We start from the raw sequence: 26,975 nt of genomic DNA, 5'->3' as shown, positions 1-26,975 counted from the left end.
GTGGAGAATCAGATGTACAGCCACTTGGTTCTGACTCGTAGTACCTACTGTAGTATGTAGCTATGTATATACCTACATATAGTATACAGTAAAACATAGTATCCCACGGTACAATAATGTTCTTTCGTATAATTACGATCAGAATACGGATCGAGGGTCATACAACTGACCGGCCAGGCACACATCGATGTAATAATTTTCAACCTAACCCAACTCTAATAGTTCACGAGCAAGTATCGCGGTATTCACTTTGAAAATTGAAATTAGTAGGTATATCACTCTATTTCATACTGATTTATCTAATCGGTGATCCCCGTTCCCGTTCTCGATCCCGATCCCGATCCTGATCCCGATCTCGCGCCAGCATACACCGTACCAAACTACCCTGCATGCGGCGGGCATCCTCCTCCCCCCCTTTCTCCCTCGCTGCCGCCACTCTACGGTTCTCTTTTTTCTCGATCAAGTATTGGTACGTAGGGCTATAACGGGCACGCACATTTATCCTCATTCAGGTATTGTCAATACACGTATACGGAATGAGTAGGTACAGGGTGATCTATAATGTAATATACTACAGGGTACTCACATTCAACAAACCGGTTGAATGCGTTATTATAAAAAATTATGCAGAGTTTAGGATGATGAAAAACGTTCGTAAATAATCAACTAAATGCATCCTCAGCAAGGATAGTTTTGGATATTTTTTGTAGCGTGATATTACTTTGCCAAAGACAAGAGGAAGGAAAAAATGTTTCTCCGTTGAAAAAAGTGAGGTTAATGAAAGATTTTTTTAACATACGCCATCTTGTGTTATACTATTATTGTTAGTCTCATAAAGCATGTTTCTTTGTACGCGTTTGCCAAAATGACCGTTCAAAATTCGCCACCTTGTATAGAGTAGGTATACAACAAATCGGTCAATACACAGGTGTGTATGCACCTACGTATGTGCAATCTACATAGAAGCTAGCTTCGATCACACCAGAGTGTTCTCAAACTAATCATATCTTGTATTTGGAATGGCTGTGCAACCTAGTCTAACGACCAGATGGTGGTTGGCTTGGCGGCAGGGCCACAGTACACGATCCGGTCATTGTTTATGGGCCCATTAAACAAGTAACTCATAGTCGCATAGTAAACATTATTATAATCCAGGCAGTCGGCCCAGAGCGCGTATAACATTATAAGAACGGAGGACTAGACTCAGCTCTCGCGAGTTCAGTCGAGCTATCTCCTATCTTATCCCATCCCATTCCATCCCATCCCATCCCATCCCATCTCGTCCTATCATAGGTATCCTATCCTATCATATCCATGTTTTCTCAAATGCGCTCTAGGCGTATATGATTACGTTATATACAAAGCAGAAAACAGTGTTGCCTCGGCGTGCGCAGCTTTACGAGCGCTGACACCTACCGACCCACGGAACACCGCCGATATTACGACCATGAATATTAAAGTAATTGATGCCTCCATAAAATTGTATGACGCGCGGTCCGTCTCTGATCTCAACCCGTGTTGTCCGGACTTGTCGCTACGGCCTCGTGACGTTGCGAATGTGATTAGCCGCGATTTACGCACCGCGCCAGTAGCGTACATTATTATATATGTATATATATATATATATATAGGTACATCAGAACTCGAAGACCTTGAATATGTGAAGGGATTTTCGTGAGAGTGTTCGACGAGACGTTGAATTGTTGTTGCACGTGAATCACACGTACATCTGATCGTTTAAGGACTTATATTGTTGGTGGAAAAAAGTTATAAAATCGAAAGGGAGAAATGAAACATTTAACACAGATACGGAAGGTGAAAAGTACTCCGATATACTTCGCAAGTGGAACTTGTCGGGTCACGCGGCGCCCCATTCAAATCCCCATCCTTGTCGATGCGGTATTGGTGGGTGTACAGGGATCATCCGGTTGGGGATCCGTATGGGATTCTATGCAGGATAAAGGGAGGAACACCGTGTAACGATGTATCATGCCGTTGCGCCCCCGGCGCGTCCCGCAATGGCGGAGCACTGCTTTGAGTCGAACCTTTGAGACGGGCCGCTTCGTGGTCCTGCATCATTCCTTTACACGCCTTCGATGCCCAAACAAGAAACCGCGCGACCGATACCAACGCGCATCCTTTCGGCTTCTCCACTCTTCATCGTCGTCAGTTGTTGCTGCACCGACATCTCGTGCAGGGAATACTTTCGCGTGGACACTATTAATTTCTAAATCCCGTTGGTCCTCTAGGACTTTAACTTGATTTTATGTTCTTGCAGGTATATAACCGACCAAATTCCGTTCCACGAACACGGTTGATACCGATTCACTTATTCATTGTCAGGTTTAGTACCAGACTTTCATGGAGAACACATTTAGAGCTTATTATGGGACGATAATCCTGAGTTTCAATTGTCCGTCATGGTTAGGTAAACGTGTAATGCAGTTCGAGGATTCCCGGATTTGTGAAACATCCTGTGTCTAAGCATCCTATTTCTGAATAAAACAATCTGCTCCTGGTTTGCAGGTCTGTACATCATCTCGTTTACACGCAGTTACGTTTATGTATCTAATCGTTAGTATAACCACTCGATACCAATGATTCTTAAGTGGGGAGTGTAGGCGTGTTTTTTAACATCAAAATGCCACTTGAAAGAAAAAACGTAGTTAATTGATAGACAGAAATTCCAAGTTTGAATAATTTAAACGAGTATATTTGACCTCATAACCGTACAGTGGATTAAAGTTCTCCCGCTACTGGAAGCGTTTAATAAATTGTATTGTCAGGCTTTGTTGCCTGGATTGGCTAACGATAAGTAAAACTGTCTCAACTTAAATATGAGAAAGTCAATTGGTATTTATACAACATAGACAGGCCGTCAAACAGGCTACAGAATAGAATTGTTCCAGGTCGGGACTAAGTTTGTGACACGAAATGAACGACCGATGTGACTGATACTATATATGTATACTTGCATGGTGCCAATAGCACTTATTCTTCCCATTTCCATTGCAATGATCGCTCATCACGGGCAATTTCTACACAATATTCTATCTTTTCTATGTTCGTGATAATAGGTATTTACATACATGCACGTATTATATAAGCCGATCTTTCTCAGGTGTTTGTGAGGGTCTGAGTGAAAGTTTGTAAATCTAACAACAAACTTGTGCTGATAGAACACAGTATCAACACCTCTATAAGTACGTCTACACTCATTATATCTATCTTTACTTAATATCGAGAAAAATTCTGATCTTTACTAAGTGAATGATTGAAATTGATCATCTGGATTTTTCGAGTAGCTGAAGGTAGATTATTGCCAAACAGAAGTTCATGTTAATGACAGATTGCATTGAGAGCAAATGACAAATAGCTTTCTAGTAATCTGCATCGTATAATGTCGGCGGGGTTTTGTTTTTGGTAGTTTTTTACACCTCAGTTCATCGCTTCGAAGTGAATTGCACACTAGAAAAACACTTATTCAGGAAATTCTGAAAATAAATTTCTTGTAATTGCATTTGGACCTTAATTGAGTAGGAAACGGCACAATTTGCACGATGATGCGTCCAACTCATCGAAACTTCCTTTCCACGTAAATGTCATAACTTTCAGTTATACCTAAGGGTATTGGCATTCCCTTTGTTGCGACAGTATTGAGCGTGGCTATTTGCGGCGTTTATTGTTAGTGGCCGCACCTACTAACCCTAATATCTCAACACATGCCATATAAATGTAAAGTGCAAGCCAAAGTTACACTATTATTTAACAAACCAACTTCTCTGTCTATGCAAAATGTTTTGGGTTTCGGTGACTCTGTGTTGTAACGATCTTAACGCAAAACCTCCTCATATATAATTCGTTTCACATTTAACAATGTCTTCATCCAAAGCTGATCAGACCTGGATAGACAACTACGTTTGTCGCACCATGATATGTAACGAATGACTTGTATTTGGCTTACTTCAGCGATATGGATTCTCGTGGAAATCCATTTCCGTGAGAGTAACGAAGTTTTTCGCATGTCCTCCGTAATTTAACGAAAATGAAAAACCAACCCGTTCGGTCTACTTAGAGTCTGTTTTATGCACAACGATCGCAGAGAGAATTTCGTTTCTGGCGGGTGGATGCGGCTGGGTACTTTGACGTACAGTTATTTATAGAATAACCGTTAGCTTATTAAAAAACATGCGTCATGATGAAATAACTATATGCCATGTATACGGCGGATAAAAATATATCGGATGATCCAACATGCGCGCAGAATACTTCGACTAAGTTAATTGAACGGACAAATTATAGATTTTAAGACCAACGGAGTATTAACGCATACGCATTATACATACACATACGTGTATCCATACATCCCACATTATTGGAGACCACACGCGAAGCAAGGTGAGTTAAATTCTCCTGTTACGTCCATTGTGGCAGGCCTTAACGCGGCTAAAATATTGGCATTGTCCGCGGCGACGCCCACGGACGTTATCAGGTATCAAGCGTCGTGACGCTATTGTAACCGTTGACGGCGCTAACAAGCTGCCATGAGTTGTGTCTAATGGAATTATGTACGCAACGCGATGCTACATATGTATAATGTATAAAACGCCCGTCCCTGTATCTTGTTAGGGACGTGGTTATATTAGGGGTTGAATACATAGGCGAGGGAAGAGACGAAAGGGGTATAAACCGCCAAATTGCAGTCCATAGAGCAGTCAGTTTGACAAGGTTTTGATTTCGCCTGTCCTGAGAGTACAAATGCTCCAATAAACAAATCAGTTGATTTCTTGTTCTCATATTCAATTATTACGAGAGGTCTCCGAAATTTATGATAGCATAACTTTTCAACCTTTCGATAAGAGTCTTCACCCTACGGTGAGATATATTTTAGGGCCGTAACGCGAAGAACCAGTTGGTACAAAATTTTAAGTTATTTGACTGATCTGTAATGATTACCTGACACGACGTTTTTTACAGTCAAATTATTTTCAATTTCGTCTTTTTTCGTCGAATCAAGTTCCTTGCCGTAGGTATATACGGAATCCGCAAGTCTTGTTCCGTCAGCCGTGATAATGTTTATTCCAATTTAAAGAAGAAAACAACCTGTTGAAAGTCTGGCTCACGCTGGATCCCAGTCTGTGGAAGAGAAGGAATCAACTCAATTAAATCTCTCCATGGACGCGTCCTAATTAACTCCTCAATTACGCTGCTCCCCCTCCTCCACCCCGCCGCACGCTTTTCAGCAAACAAAGAAACCCGTCGATCTCTAACAACGTAAGGGGGTGACCGGCGGGCACAGGGGTTGACTCTTGCCGGGGATCGAGGCTTTGGGTACACATTGTAATTGCGCATATTAAAATGGCGTCACGGCCTGCTAGTCAGCCATCTTTAATCAATAATGGAGCATGAGGGACCATGACAACAGATACCCTTTCCCAGCTCCCCTCACCTTTCCGCACCGGCTCTCCTCTCATACTCTCGCAAAGACTCTTGCAGCTTGTCTCTCGCTCTCTCGCTCTCTCTACCCTCGAGCAAGGGTTGCTCGACCTGCTTGGCCTTGGCTCCTCCATCTCTCCGGATGCCCAAAAGGTTTCCTTTCACAATCCCCCTGTACTATATACGGTAGTGTCGTATTACAACCGCGTGAATCTCTGTCTAGCATCCATTACAAGCTGCCTCAATTCTCTCCTATATTTCTATATATTATCTATATTTCTTTGCCACGTTTATACATACTGCGTAAGTAACCGCAAATTGATATCGTACAACTTCAACTACCTAACTAACGCTGCATTGCAGTTTCTTAGATTTTTATGAATTGCGTTGATTTTATTGTTTTTTTTTTTCAAGTTACGAATCATTATGTTTATTTACTTGACAGAATTGCGTTTAAAGTGAAAACGATAACATCGGTTGGAAAAGATTCGCCTTGACAAAATACATTCAGTTGAATCAACAATTCCTTATAATTCTTAGGGTACAACTTCGAGAGCTAACGTGACACCTAAGATGACTTTGCATAACTTATAGCATCGCTTCGCGGGATCTTGAGTGACATTGTGATATTTCAAGTGACCACTTCACCTCGGATGATTCCATGAGAAGTTCAAGTGAATTCAAAAGACTTTTGACCAGGATGTACACTCGACTTTGAGAGCAGGGTTTACCCCTCTGTACGGCAAACCCCGTATTTTGTGGGTATGTATAATAATCGCCACTGTCAGATCAGTTCATGGCTAGACTCCTGTTCCATGAACTTTATCCGAAAGTTCTGTATCACTAAAATCGTGCAACTACTCAACACATAGTTCGAAGCGATATAGTGATTCATGCGATTATATATAATGAAGACATTGCAACTATACACAATTCTATTATACAAAGTAATTCTGTTCTCTCAGTGCAGTTTCATGTTTTTTCGTATCCCATTTATTGGCAATCTTATCACTAAAGATGATGTCGTCTGTTTTCGAAGCTATACTGTACGAGAGGAGATCTTGTTTGATTGAAAAAGTATGTTAGGATTGGAATTATTTTCAGGCAGTTGTATATATCCACTACCTGCAATTCTCTTTCTTTACCTCTTGGATTTAAAGTATTGTCTCTAAGCTCCTGCAGGTCGCTGCCATGCGATGTAATAAGCGTCGAGCGTTGGAAACAGATTAATCGGAGAACTCCTGCGAGAGAGTAATTTATTCGTCACGCACCACAGCTGGCGGTTTCTCTGCGACCGGTGCGTTCCTGAACGATTCCTCCCAGGGTATCCCGAGTCCAGGCAAGAGAAAGGTAGGCACCTACCTACACCGAAGGCTGTAACAACTTATGCAGCGAAACCCTGCAGCTAGCCTATACGTATGTACCTGCTAACAACTAGTTTGTTATCAATACGCGTTACCTCAATATACACAAACGAGCCGCCGATACGCCGACGAGTGACGATTATCGATCAATTACACGTTTCGTTCATCCCGCAAGTAGGTATACGTATACCTACTCATAACCTGTCATTACATCAATCAGCTAGTCAAACATATGGCCAATGAATGAATGGCAATTAACCGCGTCGCGTCGCGTCGCGTCGCGTCGTCTCACCTTAAAAGATATCGGGTATTATGTGAGTATTATATACCCAATAGACCTTCACATCACGTAGGTACGTACCTACATTGGAAACGGATTGACTGAAGGTCTTATTTTAATACAGCGCCAAAAATATCTATTAGTCGTTTGAATTTGACACACTAAGAAAAGCACCCGCACGTGGGCATGAAAGATGAAGACACTACTTGACGTGGATCCACTCGAAGAAATCTGACTCCAACTCTCGAATGGTTATATACTGGCTTTGAAGTGTTACAAAGATTGCGATATACTCTAGTCGCGTCTTGCCTGTACTCGTAATTGGTGACAGATTCGTTCAGGCTCTTACTTCTGATATCTTAGGGGCAAACGTATTTTTCAAAATCTCCTTTAATTTTATTGTGAAAACTGTGAGTATCACTGTTATTTGAAATTAGTAACTCGTTACGTTTTTACACATTCATTTATATACTGCGAGATGTGTCAGCTGAAATTCTCTTAGCTGTTGAAGAAGATGTGCCAATTCTACTAGTTTGTTATTTATTAATAGTCACAAAAATTTGGTAAATTTAATTACGTTTCCAGGAAGAAGTGTAAACTTATTGACTCTTCTTTATAACGGCTGGTATGATAAAACTTTAGCAAAGGTTTGGAAGTTTATTTTTCCTAAGATTTGCTCTGACTCTCTACAAACAAAAACAAAATTTTATACTTTGGTATTCGCCCCATTTTTTATTTATCAGTATCATCCCGTCTGGCCTCGTCTAGTCCGGTGAATCACCAATAAAATTAACGCTTCTTCTTGATAAAAGAAGAATACTTGAAACAATTGCGCGCATGTGAATTTATTTTTACGTATTTTGAGATGCTGTTTTTTAGTCTTATATAATTTTCAAATTAGGTCTAAATCGCACTAAAAATCTACACTGTGAGAAACATTTCGGTCTGTATTTTTATAGACTATCATTTGGCGTCAATTTTTAACACTATCTGGTGCTCGATTTTCGAGTTGACCACAAAAATTTCTTCGTGCCAGCTCTCACCGGCCAATTTCAACACCAAATTGTCTCGAGAATATGAATCGAAATTCGGAAGCATGGGAAAAGATCCGAGGTCGGGAAGTCGCGTGTCTCCACGGTGTCTCTCGCGGACCGGAAACGGGCGTAACACAAACAGCAGATGACACCCTCGAGATTACAGGCTACATAGCTCGGAATAATATCACCCTCTTTGCACCGAAACTCTCTTTTGGAAGCGGTTCTTATTATTATTAACCATTCTTACAGGGTGAATGGTCGCACGTCAGGGGCCTGACATCCGTCACATGTTATGTATCTCGAATATAAGCTGCTCGCATTGAGTTCTCGACAACGCGAGTCAGCCACTCGTTCCGGCCACAAGTTTTTCCTTTTTCCACCGTGGCTTCGGCCCTGGCCGTTTTGTCACCAGTAATCACGCGCCTCCAAGTGGGCGTCACATGGCGTGTCGCCTGTCGCGTGTTGCGTGTTGCGTGTCGCACGTGCCTGCAGGGATTGATACGGGTTGCGTGATGACGATGGAACTATCACTTGCTTCGCCAAGTCGAGCGTTGGTTATCATTATACAACTCTCGTGCGATGGTCTCGAGTTGAAGAAGAAAATTGCAAATCTTAAACTCGGTTGATTTGCAATTTTTTTTCACTAAAGTTAAATCAATTATTTCTTAGAATGAAAGTTATCTCTCGCTCTAGAGGCGAGCAACAACGATTTAAATGCATTTCAATCAAGGACTTCGCCCATTGTGAACCAAAAGCTTATTACAGGGCAAGACGAAAAACCACGAGGAATCAAATTAAGCCTAAGTTTCAGTGGTAAGAGGCTTCTGAAATCAAGACAATACGTGTAGAGTGGAAAATATTAAATATTCTTTTCCTTGCTTGTGATAATTAACGAACGAATTGAGTTGCGCTATAATATGATATGGAATTCGAGAGGATGAGAGGAAGGCACTCTGCTGGATCGTAAGACGGAGTTTACTTGATTGTGCAATCAAATATATAAGTGTGTTCTACCGGCCGTTGGCATTAGAAAAAACAAACCGATCGATCAAGTTTTACGAATTTACGAACGTGTTTCGTTAAACCATAAAACTAAGCCGTATACAGTAGCTGCGTATTGCGTGACTTATGCAAATATGAAACAGGCAGATCCTAGTCCAGAAAGTTTTTTTAACTCAAATCATACCGCTGTAATTTACATAGTCACATATTTTAATACTCTTTTTCCTTTTTCTCGAAACGATCTCTAAAATCAATGATCATCGTCTTAAAAGAGGGACCTGATGAATGGAAAAACAGCGGACTCGTGTCGGAACAATATATTGTCATAAATGAATACTTTTTACGCCAATCTGGTTTCCGTGGATGTACACACGTCCTCGTGCACTTTACTCGCAACATAATATTTGCCTACTTTCCTGGATGACAGAATTATATACGAACGACTGAGATCTGTTATTCAGATTCTACGGCGCGAGAAGCTGCCAACCATATTCCAGAAATTGTTAAATCTTCGGAGCTGGCTAAAGTAGCATAACTCACGGCTTTAGGAGTTTATTATCTCGTGGGAAAACGCTTACTTCTGCAGGCTGAAGCGACGACAAGAGACACTCACCAGACCACCGGGAACCATTGCACCTCCTTCCATCTCATCCCATCCCATCCCAGCCCATCTCTCTCCCCTTCTGGCACGGGATCTGGGATTCTGGAGGTCAGAAATATCTAAATACTACAAACTTTGAGTGGCCGTTTTGAGGCTGACGAAATACCCGTTCGCCCGGGGATGAGAGTAAGTCTGACGACGGAACGATCGTCCTTTTCCTTATCAAAGACTCCTTAAGCAAAAGGATAGTCGAGCCTCGACTTTACACTCACCTTCGATTTACACTGGCGCATCTTTCACCTACTGCAGTTCACTTCTTAAACCACTTTTCATTAACGATTACACAATGGATTCGTGCTCAGAGAGGACCACACAGATCGCTGATGTCGAGCTGCACGCTTTGACCACGGTCAGGGATTAAATCATCTATCTTATATGAGGACTCGTATTATACCACAGTGACACTAATGTTCACCACAACTTTGCCCCTTACTTAGTTAACTCCGGGATGAAGAGGGATGGGCTCGCCTTTTAGCGACGAAGGTCGAAAAGGAAAAAGAGAGGGAAATCGTGTAGCCAGAGTGCACACTGACTCTTTAGGGTCCCGGGCAAAGAAAGAACACATCCGATGTAGAATTACGGTGTCTAGTCGGTATGAACGTCCAAAAATAAAGGTAGTCACAGGAACTTTTATCAACCTCGAAAGTGACCATGGAATTCGTTGCTGAAATTAAATAAAACATATTTTACAACAATATATTGCATATATAGTACATATAATTGTTTTTACACTTTGTTGTGTTCGTTGGAACTTGACTCAAAGGTTGGACAAGTTATTGAATCTAGTTTAGATCATTTGTCAGGACTGAAATCACAGCTGCAAGTATTGGATCTTTGTCACACTCAATTTTGAAATTGTGCCAAAAGTAATGATATTAACTTCGAAACCATTTTGAATTTCGGTTGTTGTAAATTTTTATCACTTGTTTTCCAGTGGCCAACGTGGTTCTTTCGGCCGGATTTACCTCCCGTTTCTACACCCGTCACTACTCACGTTTCTAGTTCAGCGAATCGTCCGATTACTTCTTCATTGACACCAAGAATTCATCCCGACATCACAAAAGTTCAAGATCTTCCACTGGATGGCAGCAAGATCCATGGTCAAACACCGACTATTTGCACGGTTAGTTGAAACAAATACTATTTTGTGGACGTGATACGTTTCAGGTTTAAACGTTTCAGGCAATATTCTCTGCTTTTAAGTATTATACTCCCATATTCACATACACACATATTTCAAAGGGGATGACTGACGTGGGATACGTACTTCTTAAACAAAATCCCGACCAAAGTTTAAAAGTAACCGTGAATAAATAACAACCGTGTACAATAAGTCCTTTCGAATAATACTTGTGGCAAATAATGTCGTGTCGAATTATAAGGTCGTGAGCAATATGTTCGTGTGTAGTAATAATAAAATAACAACAGGATTTTTATGATCCAAAAAGTTAACTTGTGTTGTTATTAAACAACATTGATCGATTGTCTTTCGGACATCAAAATGTCATCTTTATACAAATTTGTAAAGTGACTGACCACGTATCACCCCATGGAGATAAGTCGATCCTTGGCGACATGTGAGTGAATACAAAATGGACACTTTCCATGGTGTCAGTCTGTGCGAAGATGCGGGAGCAGTGACCATGTTATTCAATCAATGTTCACGAGACTCTATTGTACGCGGATGCATCGTCGTGTAGCCTGCTTGTCCGGAGACACGAAACGCATGGTATACCAACGTGTATCTGCTTATGTCTTGAGACTCCCGCAGGCTGATATGTGCGGCACCGGGCGGGCGACATCTCGTGATGAATTACCTCTCCGATCTAGGAGAGATTCTTTCATGTATTCTAACTGTAATTCCTTTCAACCGCAGGGAATGTATCTGAGGAGAGAAATCTTCAGCCGCGATATCGGTACGAATATTAAGTCGCAGCCCGCGGATGACGACGAACAAATCTTGAAAATTTGTGAACATTAACGAGCGTTCGTGACTTAAATTTAAATTGACCTTCGAAATTGTAATTCGGCAAAAAAAAAAAATCTCTTCAAGCTTTTGTTTTTCATTCCGGTAATTAATGCATCGACCAAAAATCTTCGACTTTCGTATACTTCTCTTACTCTTTGCATAGATATTTTATTGTAAAATCATAATACGTCTGGTGATAATGAGTTTACCGCAAAAGTCCATACGCGTTTCATTAAATGAACTGAAAAAATAAATTCGAAACATGGAAATTGGCGGTTTTACAACCTGCGGTTGTCGGCTCACCGAAGCCGGTGTTGGAAAGTTTATGACAGGTTGCGTGGTATTTTATAACGTCGACGATAAGACAATCTTGGTAATCACGTGAGTGGACGGGGGAACTGGTCAGTGTTCGAGCATAAATAAGGATTAGTTAAGTTGGCGCCGCCATATTAGCATATGGCGTTGTAAAATAAATATCCCGGAACGGAAGCCCCCTGGTTTCGTGCCCCCTCTTCGGCATCATCATCATCATCATCATCGAGGAGAACAGCTGAGGCTGACATTTGAGTCGGAGCCGGAAAGCAAACGTGGCGCGATGGATGCAGCCTCGTATCATTTCTTGGAAATAATTAAGAGCGATGATAAACTGGCTTAGGTTAATGAAACGACGTTGCAAGTGTCTTCGTGAACGAAGCCATTATGCGCGGCCGGCGACATTAAAAGCTCCAGGCGAATGACTTATTAGTATAAACTCTCTCCTACCACGAAGACGAATCTATGAAAGGACGTAACCGCCAACGCCAAGAGAAATTAGAGGCCAGAGTTCGGGGCAAAAAATCTGTACCAATTATCTTTACACGAAAAGTAATGAACGTAACTGGAATCACAAAACCAATGCTTGTATTGGCCATTGCGAGAACATGCGCGTGCGTTAAGGTCATGTGTTTCCATCGTTTCAATTCAAAATCTTGATAACGCATGTAGTTGAATTGCACGCAATATCTTCACGAAGTCTCGAATTATGACCATTTTTAGATGGTGCAGAGCCAGTGCGATAAAATCGTTGTTACAAGCTTGAAGCTCAACATTCTTATCTCTCGAAAGGTGTCGAAGAATATCGAAACGAGTCAGGTAGAATCGTTCAGAGCACTCGATGCGCTGTACAATCCGTGACTGGATTTCCTATACCCCGTGCCGAACATATTTTAAGCTAGTTCCGATAAAGATGTAAAATCTTAGCGATAAATTTCATAATTTTTTGATCTTAGACTTTGATTGTTCGTAACTGAGAATTTTTTTTTTTTTTTTTTGTACGTCTAGTTACATCGTTTGCGTTATTTTCTTTCCTACCAGAAGCTACGTTTATAACTTTAGATTCGATCGTGAACACGATGAATTATAGAGGGGTCAAGCGGTATCCTAGCTTTTACTTTTGCGCATCCAGCGCTGTATATACCGCGATATAATACATAACTTGGCGCGTGTTTACGGCGTTTTTGATCCGATATAGGTAACTGCTCTTGGAAAATGGCACATTTAACATTTTCTGTAGAGAATTAAATAAACTTTGGGCAACACTTGCTCGGCAAGTTGTATTATTGAAATCTGTGAAGCGTGCGTAAAGTGCTTAATTTTCGAACAGTGCGATTAACCATCGTTGGCGCATGTGCGCAATTGAAAGGTTTCATTTTTCAAACTAGGGCTCTCTTTTGTCTACGCGTAAAATTTGAATGTTTATAATTTTTTTACTTGTTTTTTTTTCACGTAAATCCACACCCCGAACGGAAGTATCAGTAGAAAATTGATTCTTCGATCACGAATCGAAAACACTGATGAAAAGCCGGGAAGGCTTTCAGGTCAAGAGAAAACTTATAATTAGTTTGTTAAAGTTCAATTACACTAGACTTGAAGTGAAAATGGCATCATTTCAGGAGTTTCGCGTGATGGTTTATAAGAAATAAGAATTGCATTGAAAATATTATCGTTAATTGGTAATAAATTGTCATTCTCCCGTCTAATGTTACAATTACGAAACCCTAGTAGAGAATTTTGAGTCTTACCTGTAGCTTTGAGATTTAAAACATCATATATAGTTACAATGCGCTTAGGCATAACTAATAGATGATATTACGAGGCTGAAGTTAGTAGCCAGAATTAGCAGCCAAACGTTCTACCGTTCATTCGCATAAGGTAGTGAACTCCGGAAATAAAAATTTTGTGAAATACCTTGAACCTCCAATACTTTTATAGAATTACGAGGATAAAACTGAAGTGCATTTTTCTAATTCCAAAAAGTTTAGAAGGTTTGGCTGTTAACTTTGACTTCTGACTTCAGCTTCATGGAGATATTTAAATCGTATAATGCGCAAATTGACAGTGATCTGAAAATCCCTCGAATTTAACAGTGTAAAGTATGACTTGCTTGTGAGGGATAAATAAAAAATTTCAACTTACGAAATACGACGACGTCCGATGAGATTGTACATTGTACAGGATATCTGGTATTCACGATGCCGACGTGCCCTGCAACCTGGCGATGGACGGCTGTGACTTATAGAGTTGTAAGGACGTGGGTATGCATTATATTGCCAGGTAGATTGAACGAACGCGACGACGGGACGCGTATCTGCGCCGACGTATGCTTAAAACGCGAGGTACTTCGAGATGATTGCTTATTAGACATCAGGCCCAGTGACAATTTGATAGATTGAGCTTTTTGTCGCCTTCCTCATCAGTCGTTAGTCAGTTGAGAATTGAGTTTTTTGTCCCCTCACCGAATAACTAATAACGAGATCTTCGCCTTGCCTTGCCTTATCTTGTCTCTTCCTCGTCTTACTTCACGATGCCCAAGACGACTCGTATCGTCAAACCGCGTTACGAAACGTTGAGAAAATAGTAATAATCGTTCCTCCGATATCGAACACGATACTGTGAGCGAGCTTAATTGCTCGCAATTAGTCTCACTTCGGCATCGCCTTAGTGTGTGTAACACAATACCTGTCTGCCTTCTTTCTTTTATATCTGACGAATCGATATCTCATACAGTCAAATCTTTACAGGAAAACTCTTCGGATTTTATTCAGACTTTTTATATCCAACAATTTTGCTGGCACGGTTTTTGCATCGTTAATGTCGAAACACATCTTGAAAAACTTATTCAAGATATAATCGGCTGTAATTTTCAGCTTCTAACGGGCTAAAATTGACAGAGAATGCCCTATAAGTAGGAGATAAATAATCCATAGAAAAGAGACGAGAGTAGAAAATGCGTAACACCAGTCCCTTTGAATGGTGCGATAAGTGCGATTAATCGATTAATTAACGATTTCGGTAATTCGTTTTTCCAATTAATCAATTAATCGACGCTATCGATTAATCGAAGATACCTCATGATTATTCTGATATATAGCTGACGAGGAAGCTTCTGTCTGGGCTCCGATATATATATAAGCGAGCTAAAATTTTTCTCGGAAAATCGCTCAGCTGATGCCGACTGCAGGCCGAGACTCACTTTCGAACAATGTGTGCGGGGATACGGAGAAAGCCTGCTAGTGACGATGATGTATGTACGTTACACGTATAGATAGCTACCATATAGCCGAGCTTCGCTCTACTCTGTCTTCATTACCCCCGAAGAATTGATTAAAGATCTGTCAAACGTACCTTCGCCTAGTCACACGTCGAAAAAGTGTCCTACGGAAAAATTTACGCAACTGTTTTCAAAGTGATAAAAAACTAAAGCTCCAAGAGTTGAAGTTGAATTTATTAAGGATATGCGGTGATACAGAGAATCTGTTTAATTGTAAGTAACGTATTCTAACTGAAAATGTCCAGTGATGACAACGATTTAAGAAAAAGCCACATTATCGGTTCGGTTTTTGTTTTTTGTGTACCTATAACACCTTGTTTTCGAGTTTTCGATTTCAAGTCTTATTCCACGTATCGCAATATCGAAATGTCATAAAAGAATACTTAGAAATTGTTAGAAACGTGAGAGTAAAATGTGAAAATTTTGTCCAGTTCGTAGGAATTTGAAAACCTTAAATTTTTGTACAGATATTTGATGTTGAAATTATAATATTCTTCTCGACGGCATGAATTTTTTATTCTGTGAGTATAACTTTGGATGAAGTAAGTCTAAAAGTAAAAAGAAAAGCAAAAAGCTTCGAGGTTAGATGAATTAGTGCCACCCTAATGCACAGATACCGCTTATGTATACTTATGTAGGGCAGAGCACATTAATTACGGAGGCTTGACTACTTTCCGTATGGTATAAGTTGAGCATAAAGAACGTTGTTAAAACAAGTGGCCACCAGTGAAATTAATTTCGATGATAAATGACACGAGTCAAATAGTTCTGAGTATGATCCATTTAATATTATGTTATATACGGTAGAACTAACGTCTATTGTGAAACAGCGTGAGCTATAGGCTGCTTTTGGCCTCGGCAAATTAATGGCCTTTGAAGTTTTTTTTTTTTTGCGCTTCTAATAAGCAATAGTTATTCGCCGAATCAATTCTTCCACCTCTCACGTATCTTAGGATTACCGAATATACTGCACTGACACCAATATAATTAACGTACCTAATTGAAATATTGGAAAAATTATTTCGTGAAAATTATTTTTTTCGCAACAAAAACTTCTCGCTCTTATTTGATTTCGGTGTGCACATGATTTTATAACACGCATTAATAATGAGAGAAATATTTAACACACGTGAATCAGTGGATGGCGTATTAATTAAAATTGTTATAAGCTAAGGTGTGATTACTGAGTGAATGTATCTTCTATCTTTCTACGATATTGAAATTAACAAATATTCAGTTCCATTAGGCATTGAGTTTTGATCTTACCGCGTATGTCCAACCTTATGATCATTACAAACCGTCGGAAGTACACTGTAAACAGTTTTTCAGTAATTATCACGTGATATTGACAGAAAAATGTACCCTAAAAATGATATTTTTTTAAATCTACCAAATAATAGAGAATGTAATATGTCTCGATCCTTGAAAGAGTCCTTAAGGCTCTCAATAATACACTTAAACTTTACGATCTATTACGAATTACAATGTGACTGTAAAATCATTGCAAGTATACGTTTATACATATTTCACTTGTGCTTCGAAATTAGTTTCCAAAAAAATTTGCTAACCAATATTACGACCAGATTCCAGTTAAACAAATAAAATAAAAAAAATTCAAACATTCTCAATTTCGTTTGACAATTGAGATTGAGGATTATCGATCGGATGTTAGTGGGCGAATAGCCTGAGGCGATAGCTCTGTCAACGAGAGTTTTTTGATTTATAGACGTGGTAGTTTCCACCCTCGGAATAAAAAGCTGAGGCAGAACCTTGCTCGAGTCATCGGGCCTCGACGACGACGCCCGCCGCAGGCGCAAAGCCGTCCCGATGGAAGGCACATCTGCGCCCTAATTATTCTTCAGATTTAGTAGATCGTTACGGCTTGTAAAATTACCGGCAATTTCACACCCCTAACCTTCTTTGATCCTCGCCTTTGTTGCTGGCTAGTTCAGAGCTCTTCGTTCGTCAAGTTTCTTCGTGCGGCTGAAGAAGAACGCGTGAAGCACCTACACGTGAATCGTACGTGCATGGGCACATATTCCTATCGATATTCCGAATAGGTAGTTACATGCACACCTACATTAGGCATGGCACGTTTTCAATTATTGGATCGTTCTTTACGACCGCGTCGAGCGAGGAACACGCGATCCTGCGATGTCCGAGTCCAGAACTCTCCTGCGGTAGTTAAAAGTTGAAGGCCATGTCGATTGGTATAATCCGTTGCAATTAATGATTGAGAATTCTTTAGTAAATTTCCACTCGTTTTTAAGACCATTGGATATTATCCTTCGGTCGGACAATCCATCGTTCATTCGGTACGGCGTTAAGGGGTTGTGGGGACTCGATGCTCGAAACGATTTACGTCGTACTTCGGATCTCTTGATTCGGCATCAAACTTGCTCAGATTGAAATTCAAACTCTTCTCCTGAGCACCGTTTCTGAATTGGACGGTGCGAATGATGGCTGAAAGTGCCGAATTAATCCCAATTTTCAGGATTTACCAGAATTTTGTAGTGTTATATATATACGTACTATTACGTAGTTTTAAACTTTTGATTATCTTGATTCGAGTATATATATATATAGTAACAATGAACTAAAGACTTGGGAGAGTTGACTTGAAACCGAGAGCCAAGATACGAGATAGTTCAACATTAAACTTGCCAAGAAAAAAAAATTGCAAAGGCTAATTGAAAAATTTACATTACGCAACAACATATATATTAAACAGAAGACGATTAGAATTTCTACCATTTTTAGATATCATTATACGAATTAAAATCGACTCAACACGCATCGCCCCGCAAGATTTACTTTCTATTCGATCCAACTTTCTCCGCGCTGCGTAAAACTTCGACGTTTCAGCTCCAGCTTGAACTTGAATAAAATATTGTAAAAGGTTTACTTGAAATTAAAACGTATATAAAAATAATCAGACTCAAAGTAAAATCGAAATGACCGAAATTAAAGCACGAAAGAATATGTAATCGACGATAGGGTACAAATCCATACGCTTTTGAAATTTTCAAAAGAAAATTCTCAAAATTTCTTCGATCAAAGACGATCGCTTGAGGTAAAATCCGAAAGTGAAAAATATTCTTTTCTATATTTATCTGACTAATTGCAAAAAAGAAAAACTCCTCAATCTACTTAATTAGATATTTTTATTGATAATTATTCACTCTTATTAAGAATCTTTTCGTAAACTTCGAAGATGTCATTTTATTTTGATCTTCAAACCCATATTAAAAAAAAAAAAAAATTACGGTTCGAGAAAAAAATGTGAAATAATAATACATAATCAGAGTTAGGAAAATGGTAATAATAATAAGAAATTACGAACGAAATGAAAAATGCGGAAGGAAAAATCATAAATACTTCTTCAAAAATAATCTCGCAATTCCTGGATCCAAAAAATCCTGAGACCATAAAGGCAACGGTTTGCGACGTGAGAGTTGATAAGATTGAAAATCAGTATGAAATCGTTTTACGAATGAACAGGAGACTACCGGATGCTTCGGCATCGGCCGCACTTCAGCCGCGGTGAGCTGCATGGATCACTGTAATTTAATAAATTGCGATAGCTGCCGTCCCGGGGCAAATTGTAGCATAATCATTCATTAGTGGGTCGTGACTTGCCTCGGCGTGTGTAAGTCGAGCCTAGCTGTGTGTAGGTACAGGTTTCACGGAGCCCGATAGTGTCTGATACACCATGTGGCAAGCAAGCAAGCAAGCAAGCAAGCATCTTCCACAATCGTTGTCTCTATCAGCCACCGAGCGGGGCTGCCTGGGAGATAAAAGAGCTTAGCAGCCGTACAATGTTGTGTTTAGAATGTGTGCCGTTGGTGCATTCCTCTTTCGTAGTTCCTAGAACTAATTCCGTGACTAGATTCACGCCAGTATTTAAGAACCATTCTAGAGTCCTGATCGCTCGCTTGCGTCGCGTCCGCGTCCTTTCGCTTAGTACGAAAAACCGCTTACTCACTTCCGATAAGTGCGGTAATTGATTGAAGTTGGTGGACACTGCTCGTTGCTCGTCGTTAATCGCTTTTCCCTGCTTTTTTTTCTTTCTCTCACTCTCTCTCTCTTTCTCTTTCTCTCACCATATAGCGAGAGAGGAGAGAGGATCAATTTTGCGCTTATCTAGAAGGTTGCTGATTTTAAGTGATTGAGCATCACATAATATATTGTTGCAATTAATGTGTCGTCTGGTCCACCAGTTCTCTCATTCAACATAATGATTTTGTTATAAATATCACCGATTCAAACTGGGTATAACTTGTTGTAATTCGATGTGTAACTTTGAAAACTGTCCCCTCGTTAAGACGCCATCTTGATTATTTTAAAACTGTGGAAATCAAGCGAAACGATCAAATGGTAAAATAAAATAAGATTAAAAATATTGAAAGACAATGATTTCCACAGTTATTTGCATATTTCTTACCTGTAATAGGATTCCATAAAATTTAATTTTTGCAACAAAGTTAACGCGAAGTATCAGGAGAATGAATGAAAATCAATTCTTATTCCGTGGAAGCTTGAAAAATGGCTTTTCAATCGCTGCTGTGCGCTTCCTTTTCCCATTTCGCCCCATTCATCACACTGATACACTAATTCACGGTAATATTATAGAACTCTGGGTAGAGGTGGATGCATTGAATTTGTTATCTCCGTAACTGGTGATCTGTATAGGTATGTGTACAAAATTGCGAGTAAACATCGTTTGCATACAATTCCGTCCCACGTGACGCGATCCCCACGAGCGTTTAAATATAATATCATTAATCACTTTCGGTCAATTTAGCGTCACCGATACACATGAGTAATCCGGCTACGCCGGACTAACGGATGACGAAAAAAGAGGAATATGCTCGAATGACCGAGTCCCTTGTTCGAATTATGATTACTATTTGAACATTGTGTACGACGATTGGATTTTGCTGTAACGAATGTGTGCTACGAATGTTCGTTAGGTGATAAATAGAAAATAAATTTGTGATTATCTGCAGAGCGATAAAAAATTTTCAATTTTTTAACAAATTATAGCTTTCTTTAAACAACGTTTTTTCAATTTTAATTGCGATTGTTCATAGCTATGAATAAAAAACTACGGTCAACACCAGAATTTTCAATCTGGGTTCTAGATGTCAGATTTTCATTTTCTCCACGTAACTAGTCAAAGAAAAGATAGTTTGATTGGATGAAGTTTGCTTTTGTAGAAATTAGAATGATATTTTAGATTTTAAGAAAAATTACCTATTCTTGGAGATATTTATTTTAAATAACACGTAAACAAACTTCAGTTTTACATTCAAATTACTTTTACTAAAAAATCATAATAATTAATCACAGGTCAATATGAAAATTGATGTATATATAAATATGTATATATTTTTTTTTTTTTTGGTTATATTTAGGGCATTAAAGAATATCGGAATATCCAAAACTGAAAAACCTAATTAATTTGAAGATTTGTTTAAATTTTTTCAGAAGTTAAAATATATTTATAACATGTACAGATGAATGATCGATTCTGCAATTTCAGAATTTTACTGCAAACACATGCGGTTATCCGTAAATACAGAAACCGCATGAAAAATATTCATAAATTCTATATCCTTTTTAAAGTTGGTGCGAAAGACTTCTGTATAATAGAGGGATTATATACGCTCTGTAATTGCGTAATGTAACGATAAAATCAACCCCACCTAAGGGGCCGCTTTTCTCCAGAGCAGAGAGCTCAAACAGCAGTGATATAAAATCCTGCGTAAATGAGATTTTTATAAAAGCTGGTGGAATTAAGCTCTTCATCGCCCCCGTTAAGCGGATTTTCCACGACTTCTTTACCCCCCCCCCCCCCCCGCCCTTCTTTTTCCGTTAGAATTTGAAATATTTTTCACGTATCTTAGGCGCGCCTGCGCCGAAAGTTTTTCCTTCTTTCGTTACTCCGGCAAAGCTAATCTATATTTCAAAGCACCGAGCTTTGTCTCTTCACACCAATTTTTCACCTCCGTCATTTTTCTTTCAACGTTTCTGGTATTTTTCTTTTATATTTTTATTTGTTTATTTTTTTTCTCTTGCGCTCCAGGCTAAATTCCGACATTCGTTAATTAACGAAACAACCGAAACGCGGCTTTAGTATGCAAAAGCTGTATAACGAAAAAGGCGAACAATGTTTTGCATTTACTTTCCACCTCTGATGTTCTCATTACGCATACAAGCTGTAACGATCTACTGATGCAGCTTATTTTCAACCCCTTGTCAAGTTCTTTCGTACTTTAATCCTCAATGTGCACTCTCGATGAAGAATCGTTACTCGTCACGAAATAAGAATGTGTATTCTTCTTCGGATTAACCAGCTTTTCAGAATCCCGCGGGCTAATCCTAACGATTAAAGTATTCAGATTCAGGATAAGTTAAAGCGTCGCTTGCTTTTCGTCAAGTTCACGTTTACACTTGCTTTAAATTCAACAGCACGAGATTAAATTTTCGCAAATACTTTCTGGCATCATTTCCTTGTCACGCCTATCGTCACAGGGCATGAAGAATGGAGAAATGTAGTATCAAGGTAGTACTTGGATGTGTATTTATTACCGGGAATCGGGTGTGCCCGTGCCATTACCAGATGAGTTCTCGTTGCGCACAAGTCGCCAAGATCTTATCGAGATTAGTTCGTTATAAATGATTACGTCAATTCATCGATATTTCTCGGAAGTATACCCATTATTTTCAGAATGGTATCGCTAGAACGCTGTATCATGCTGGTCAAACACGCGTTGCAGATTACATTGCATTTGTAATCACCGTATTGAAAAAAATTACATGAGAAGTCCGAAATTCATATTCTGAAGAAAATATCGTCACGATTTTTGGCGTCAATATAACAGGTAACATCGTCTTTCGATTACAGAATGTCATTTTTTTGGTAAAACTGAAGGGTCTTCATTTCCGTTAAAACCGATATAAAATTAATCCAAGTCTTTTGCAGTGTTGAAATAACCGAAATCCTGGAGTGTGTCTGAAAATTCTAACGTCGGGAAGTAGAAATAAAGATGTTTAAGACTTTGTAAGAAGTTACCAACAGTGCAGAATGTAAAATCCGAATACTTATACCTTTTCGAATTCAATTGTTTTCTCTAGGATCTGCAGTGATTTGTAGTCTGTTGATAAAGATTCGTTGGACAATACCGATTTATAGCTTGAAGGTTGAAAATTGAAAAAATTTGTCTTCTCGTGAGATGCGTGCCGACTAATTCCTGATAAAATATTAAGAAAAAAAAAAAAAAAAATAGGCCAAAAAACGTACCCGCAATTAGGTGCAACGAATGAGTCAATTCATCGTCGACGATGCCTCTCGACGTCTGTTATTTTCTTAGAAACAACTCTCCACCCCGCTTGTGCAAAGAATTTTAAAGGATTTCCATCGAGTAATATCGATGGTACACGAGGACGGCAAGAAAGTCTGGTAAACTTTTGTTGCCGGCTTTATTTTCCCTTAAAGAGAAACGACGAGTTCCCGGCAGTATCGTTGGGCAAAGATCGCAGTTTCAGAGTCGGGGAGAACGAGGAAGATCGAATTATGCGCCCGGAGAAGGGAAAAGAATTATGAAGCGAATCCATTAAGATGCTCGATTACGAGTGTATACAGCAATTGTTCAACGTTTGCTTGCTCTTCATTACTTGCAGCTTGTTAGTCGCAGCAGTTTATATATCCCTCTGCTCGAAGGTATGCGTGCAACGGGTACATCCTATCCAAGGTATACGCACAACGCAGTTCAGGTTAAACGGAGTAATTAATAACGTCGTCGTCGTCGTCGTCGTCGTCGTCGTCGTTGTAATCGCATCTCCATACACAGCATCGTCCCATTATATAATGGTGTTGTTGTTTTTTTTTTTTTTTTCTTCTTCTCCTCCTTTTCCATTATCCTTTTTTCCTTCGTTTTCTGCTCTCCGACATATGCACCAGCGTAGGTATATATATAAGCGAGAACTGGGAGAGTTTGGCTGTATCATCGGCGTACGGCCTCTGCACCACCAGCATCTTTATTCGAAATCTGTTCCGCATCAATAGACTACGCGTGCGCCGCGCTGCTTTGTATCGTTGGGACGCCCACGCGTGCTCTTCGGACCACGAGGGGATACTGGTAATAAGCAACGTTGGTGTACCCTAATAAGGGTGCGGTCCCTGGACATCGGTGAACGAGAACCGGAGAAAGAGATACACGTGAAAGAGACCTTTGGATCCGCGACCGGCGCTCGTTGATTGAGAGAAATCGCGGAGATCGCCGCTTGATTCGTTTCTCTACAATCGTGTTCGTACACAAATACACTTTCAAGCTTAACCCGCCCAACAATATATTACGTGTTTATACACAGGCAAATATCGATTGTTCGACTACCTTCGTGTATAAGGCATTCCGTTTTCAAATTTTTTATTATCTTCTCCTGCAGAGCCGTGGAGGTTACCGAAATCCTTTTTGGTTATGAAAATCTTCTCTATCCTGTTCTATAATCAGGATTTTTATGCAACGGTGCTCCTGTCGAAGTCGAAGACGTTGACGGTCAAAGGTAATTTCAGTTCATATGGAACGCCCTATACGTATGAATGATAAATCCAGATGCGCAGGTACTTTGATCTATCGAACCAACACGCCTACGTTTTGAAACGCGTTGCGTAAGGCCCAGAGATTTATGGATATAATACGTATATAACAATATATATATATATATATATATATACTTGCTATAGGTTAAGCAGCAAGAGGTTAGTTCAGGTGTGGTAAGGTGCATATCGATGTATTAATTAGGTTCACGCGTGGGAAAGACCTAGTGAACTTTACGATCGTATAGGTACGGTTATCGTGTTGACCGAGTGTGTTCTTTGGCACACAGCCTGGCTGCTGCATCGGAGGATAATTGGCCTGATCTGCAGTCCGTTCCAAAAATCTATCCAACTTTGAGTCTGCATCCGTCTGCATATCCATCTCATCGTGCTTACGTCCTTCAAGAAACAATCTTCCGATCGCTTGCATGGTGAAGGAAAGTTGTAGACGAGTGATTCTTTTCTGAAATGATCTTGAAGGCAATCTCAAGTAACAAAAGTCTCGAGAGTTTGATATCTCTGCTTTAGGACGTGTCTTTTCTTCTTTGGCCTGTCTATGAGTTATTCTTCATTGACAGGCGTTTATACGTACCGAAATTTTTTATTCAATGCTTCTAAAGAAATGGGCATCGGTAACAATTTTGCAAGTTTATTCGACTCGTGATTGCTTATTGTCTTTTTTATTTCAACGAGTGTCTGTTACGTGTAATAATATCTTTGCTTAGTCAAGACAGAATGTCGTTTAACTCACGTCACGAGTTTCCATTCAGCGTCGGTTTTCATCAAAGCGTGAAATAGCAGTTGTAGAAAATTAAATATTCATAAATTTTTGTTATTTATTCATATAGTTCATGACCAAGAATCGTTCATTTGATGGTACATTCATTCAGGTTATTCTGCGTTGAGATTCTGCCTCCTCGATGCGGCGTTTCTTCTCCTTTGTGTCGTCGATAATTCAAATTAACAGATAAAGCCATTCATGATATTCGAAAATGCATCGATACAGACACGTAATCAGTAACTGTTAAAAATATGTCTGATTATCATGACATTCGACACGTGACGTATCGGAACCCGTTTTTGTCTAGGCATATCGTCGCTCTGCGTGCGTGTAGTTGGACACTTTGTACGATGTTACCGGACCAGAAAACACGTTGGACTGATCGAAAGTCACCACGAGTTTACAGTTTACAGTTGGATGAAGTTCACAGGATAGGAACGCGCAAGTACACAGTGAGAAAAAACGAAGTAGATACGAGTATAGGAGAGAAGCTGGATTATTTCTTTTTATTGTCCCAATCGATCAATCAACACAGCAGCGAGCGGTTTACTTCTTGTAGAAGCCATTAGCCTAAACACGGTTTAATAGTCGGGGTGCTGGATGTCGCTACCAAGGCATCATCAGCCAACCACGGACGTCAGATCCCAATCTCTTCTTGACTGCCTTCATACTTGACGGACATACACGCGGACGGATGGTGTTTTCTATCGTAGAGCTGCTCGTGTACCGTAGCGCTTCGTCAAATACTTCCTCAACGTCATACGTAGGTACGTGGAACACCGAGAGTGTGGTTTCAGCAATTGCGTCAGTTTCATTTGGACGAAGCGCCAACGGCACGCGAGAACAATTCTACAACGAAATTTATACAACAGTGTTACAGCACATTTACAATAATTGTAAGCAACGGTTTTTATTATTGTACTATTATTGTTATCAAGATTAGAAATATCTTTCAAACTTGGCTTTTCACTCATAATTCATACTCAAAACTCACATGTGGACATTTATCGTAGTTACAGTAGTAGCTCGTAGATTTTGTTTCAATATGATGATATAAATTTCGTAATTTGTATTGTCAAATCAAGTATTTCCTTTGCCAAAGAAGCCTTTCTTACTTGATTTGGGTACACTTTTCTCTAATAACTTTCGAACGGGAAATTAGAATAACCAATCCACAAAGTCATGAATTTTTGGTGAACGATTATCTCCATTGACACGTTTGGCAAAGTGAAGAAATCAGAATCAGTGCATTAATTACAGTCCTCTTAATTCTCACTATTGAAAAAAATGATTCTTTATGATTTTGTGAAGCGATTCTCTCGAGAAAAAAGTTGTTTATTGTATTCTCGCCGTCTCCTATGTCTGTGAAAGAAATGGATATGATTTAAGCCTGTGACCAACACCTCGTAGCTTTGCAGGCATGTTTTCCTTGGAGGAGTATCAGGACAGCGCCAAGTAGCAAAACCTGAGGGTGCTCGTCAAATTGACACATGCTTGGCCATCCCTGTATAAAAAAGAGGCAAGGCTGGTCCGCTACAGGCGCAAGATGTAAACGCGGAACGTGAAGCGACCTCTCCAGTCTCGTTGGTAATTATACGAAGCGACTCGCGAGTCTCGTGGCCCTGCGAGCGCTACCCAGGTGCTCAAGCAACCCTAATTACGTAGAAGAACACTAAACTGCAATTAACAAGGTTCTCGTGGCTCCGCGCCATGATGCCTCGTCTCGCCTGCTCCATTCTTGAGTCCATTTTTTCTCTTACCGCACACCAAGTGGGAGAAGAGGAGGAGGTGCTTTCGCAGACTGCTGACCTCGGCCAGGATGAATTATCTCGAGACGTTCGGAGAACGTGTACCCTTCTGTTTCCTACCGTAGTTTGAATTCTTGACCGTAATCACACTCACCGAAAACTTCTGTACGTAGAGCACAACGTATGTTACACAACGACACTCGGTCTAACCTTTGAATGCCGTGCTTAAAAGTGTCCTGAAAAACTTCTCTGCATGTAGCCTATGTCTGTCTAGTACGATTTTAGACTAAAGAGATTAACATTCGTCGACTGAAACTAGCCGCATCCTCGTTACACATGTTGTGTCGAGAAACGGCCATTAAGCAACTCGGAATGTCTGCGTATCCGTTACACCGTTTTCAATGGCTTTCACGACCTGGGAAAGTGCTAAATTGCTAGCCGTATCAAAATCTTGACATTCGGTTTCGCGGAAATTCAATATCCATTAACGAAAAGGTTCTCATCGG

At 39.9% G+C, this 26,975-nt stretch overlaps 1 protein-coding gene across 2 annotated transcripts in view; it reads left to right on the top strand.

Annotated features, from left to right (window-relative positions):
- Nucleotides 1-26,975, top strand: part of LOC124408802 — a 223,947-nt gene that overhangs the window by 8,366 nt on the left and 188,606 nt on the right. For both annotated transcript variants that reach the window (XM_046886005.1, XM_046886006.1), the window contains exon 2: nucleotides 10,715-10,903. In XM_046886005.1, the coding sequence (XP_046741961.1) occupies nucleotides 10,715-10,903 (189 nt within the window). The remainder of the gene's footprint in view (nucleotides 1-10,714; nucleotides 10,904-26,975) is intronic.

This window comes from Diprion similis, chromosome 8 (assembly GCF_021155765.1).
Source record: "Diprion similis isolate iyDipSimi1 chromosome 8, iyDipSimi1.1, whole genome shotgun sequence".
Taxonomy (NCBI): Eukaryota; Metazoa; Arthropoda; class Insecta; order Hymenoptera; family Diprionidae; genus Diprion; species Diprion similis.
Note: the sequence above shows the minus strand (reverse complement) of the source record. Positions and strands in the feature narration are given on the sequence as shown.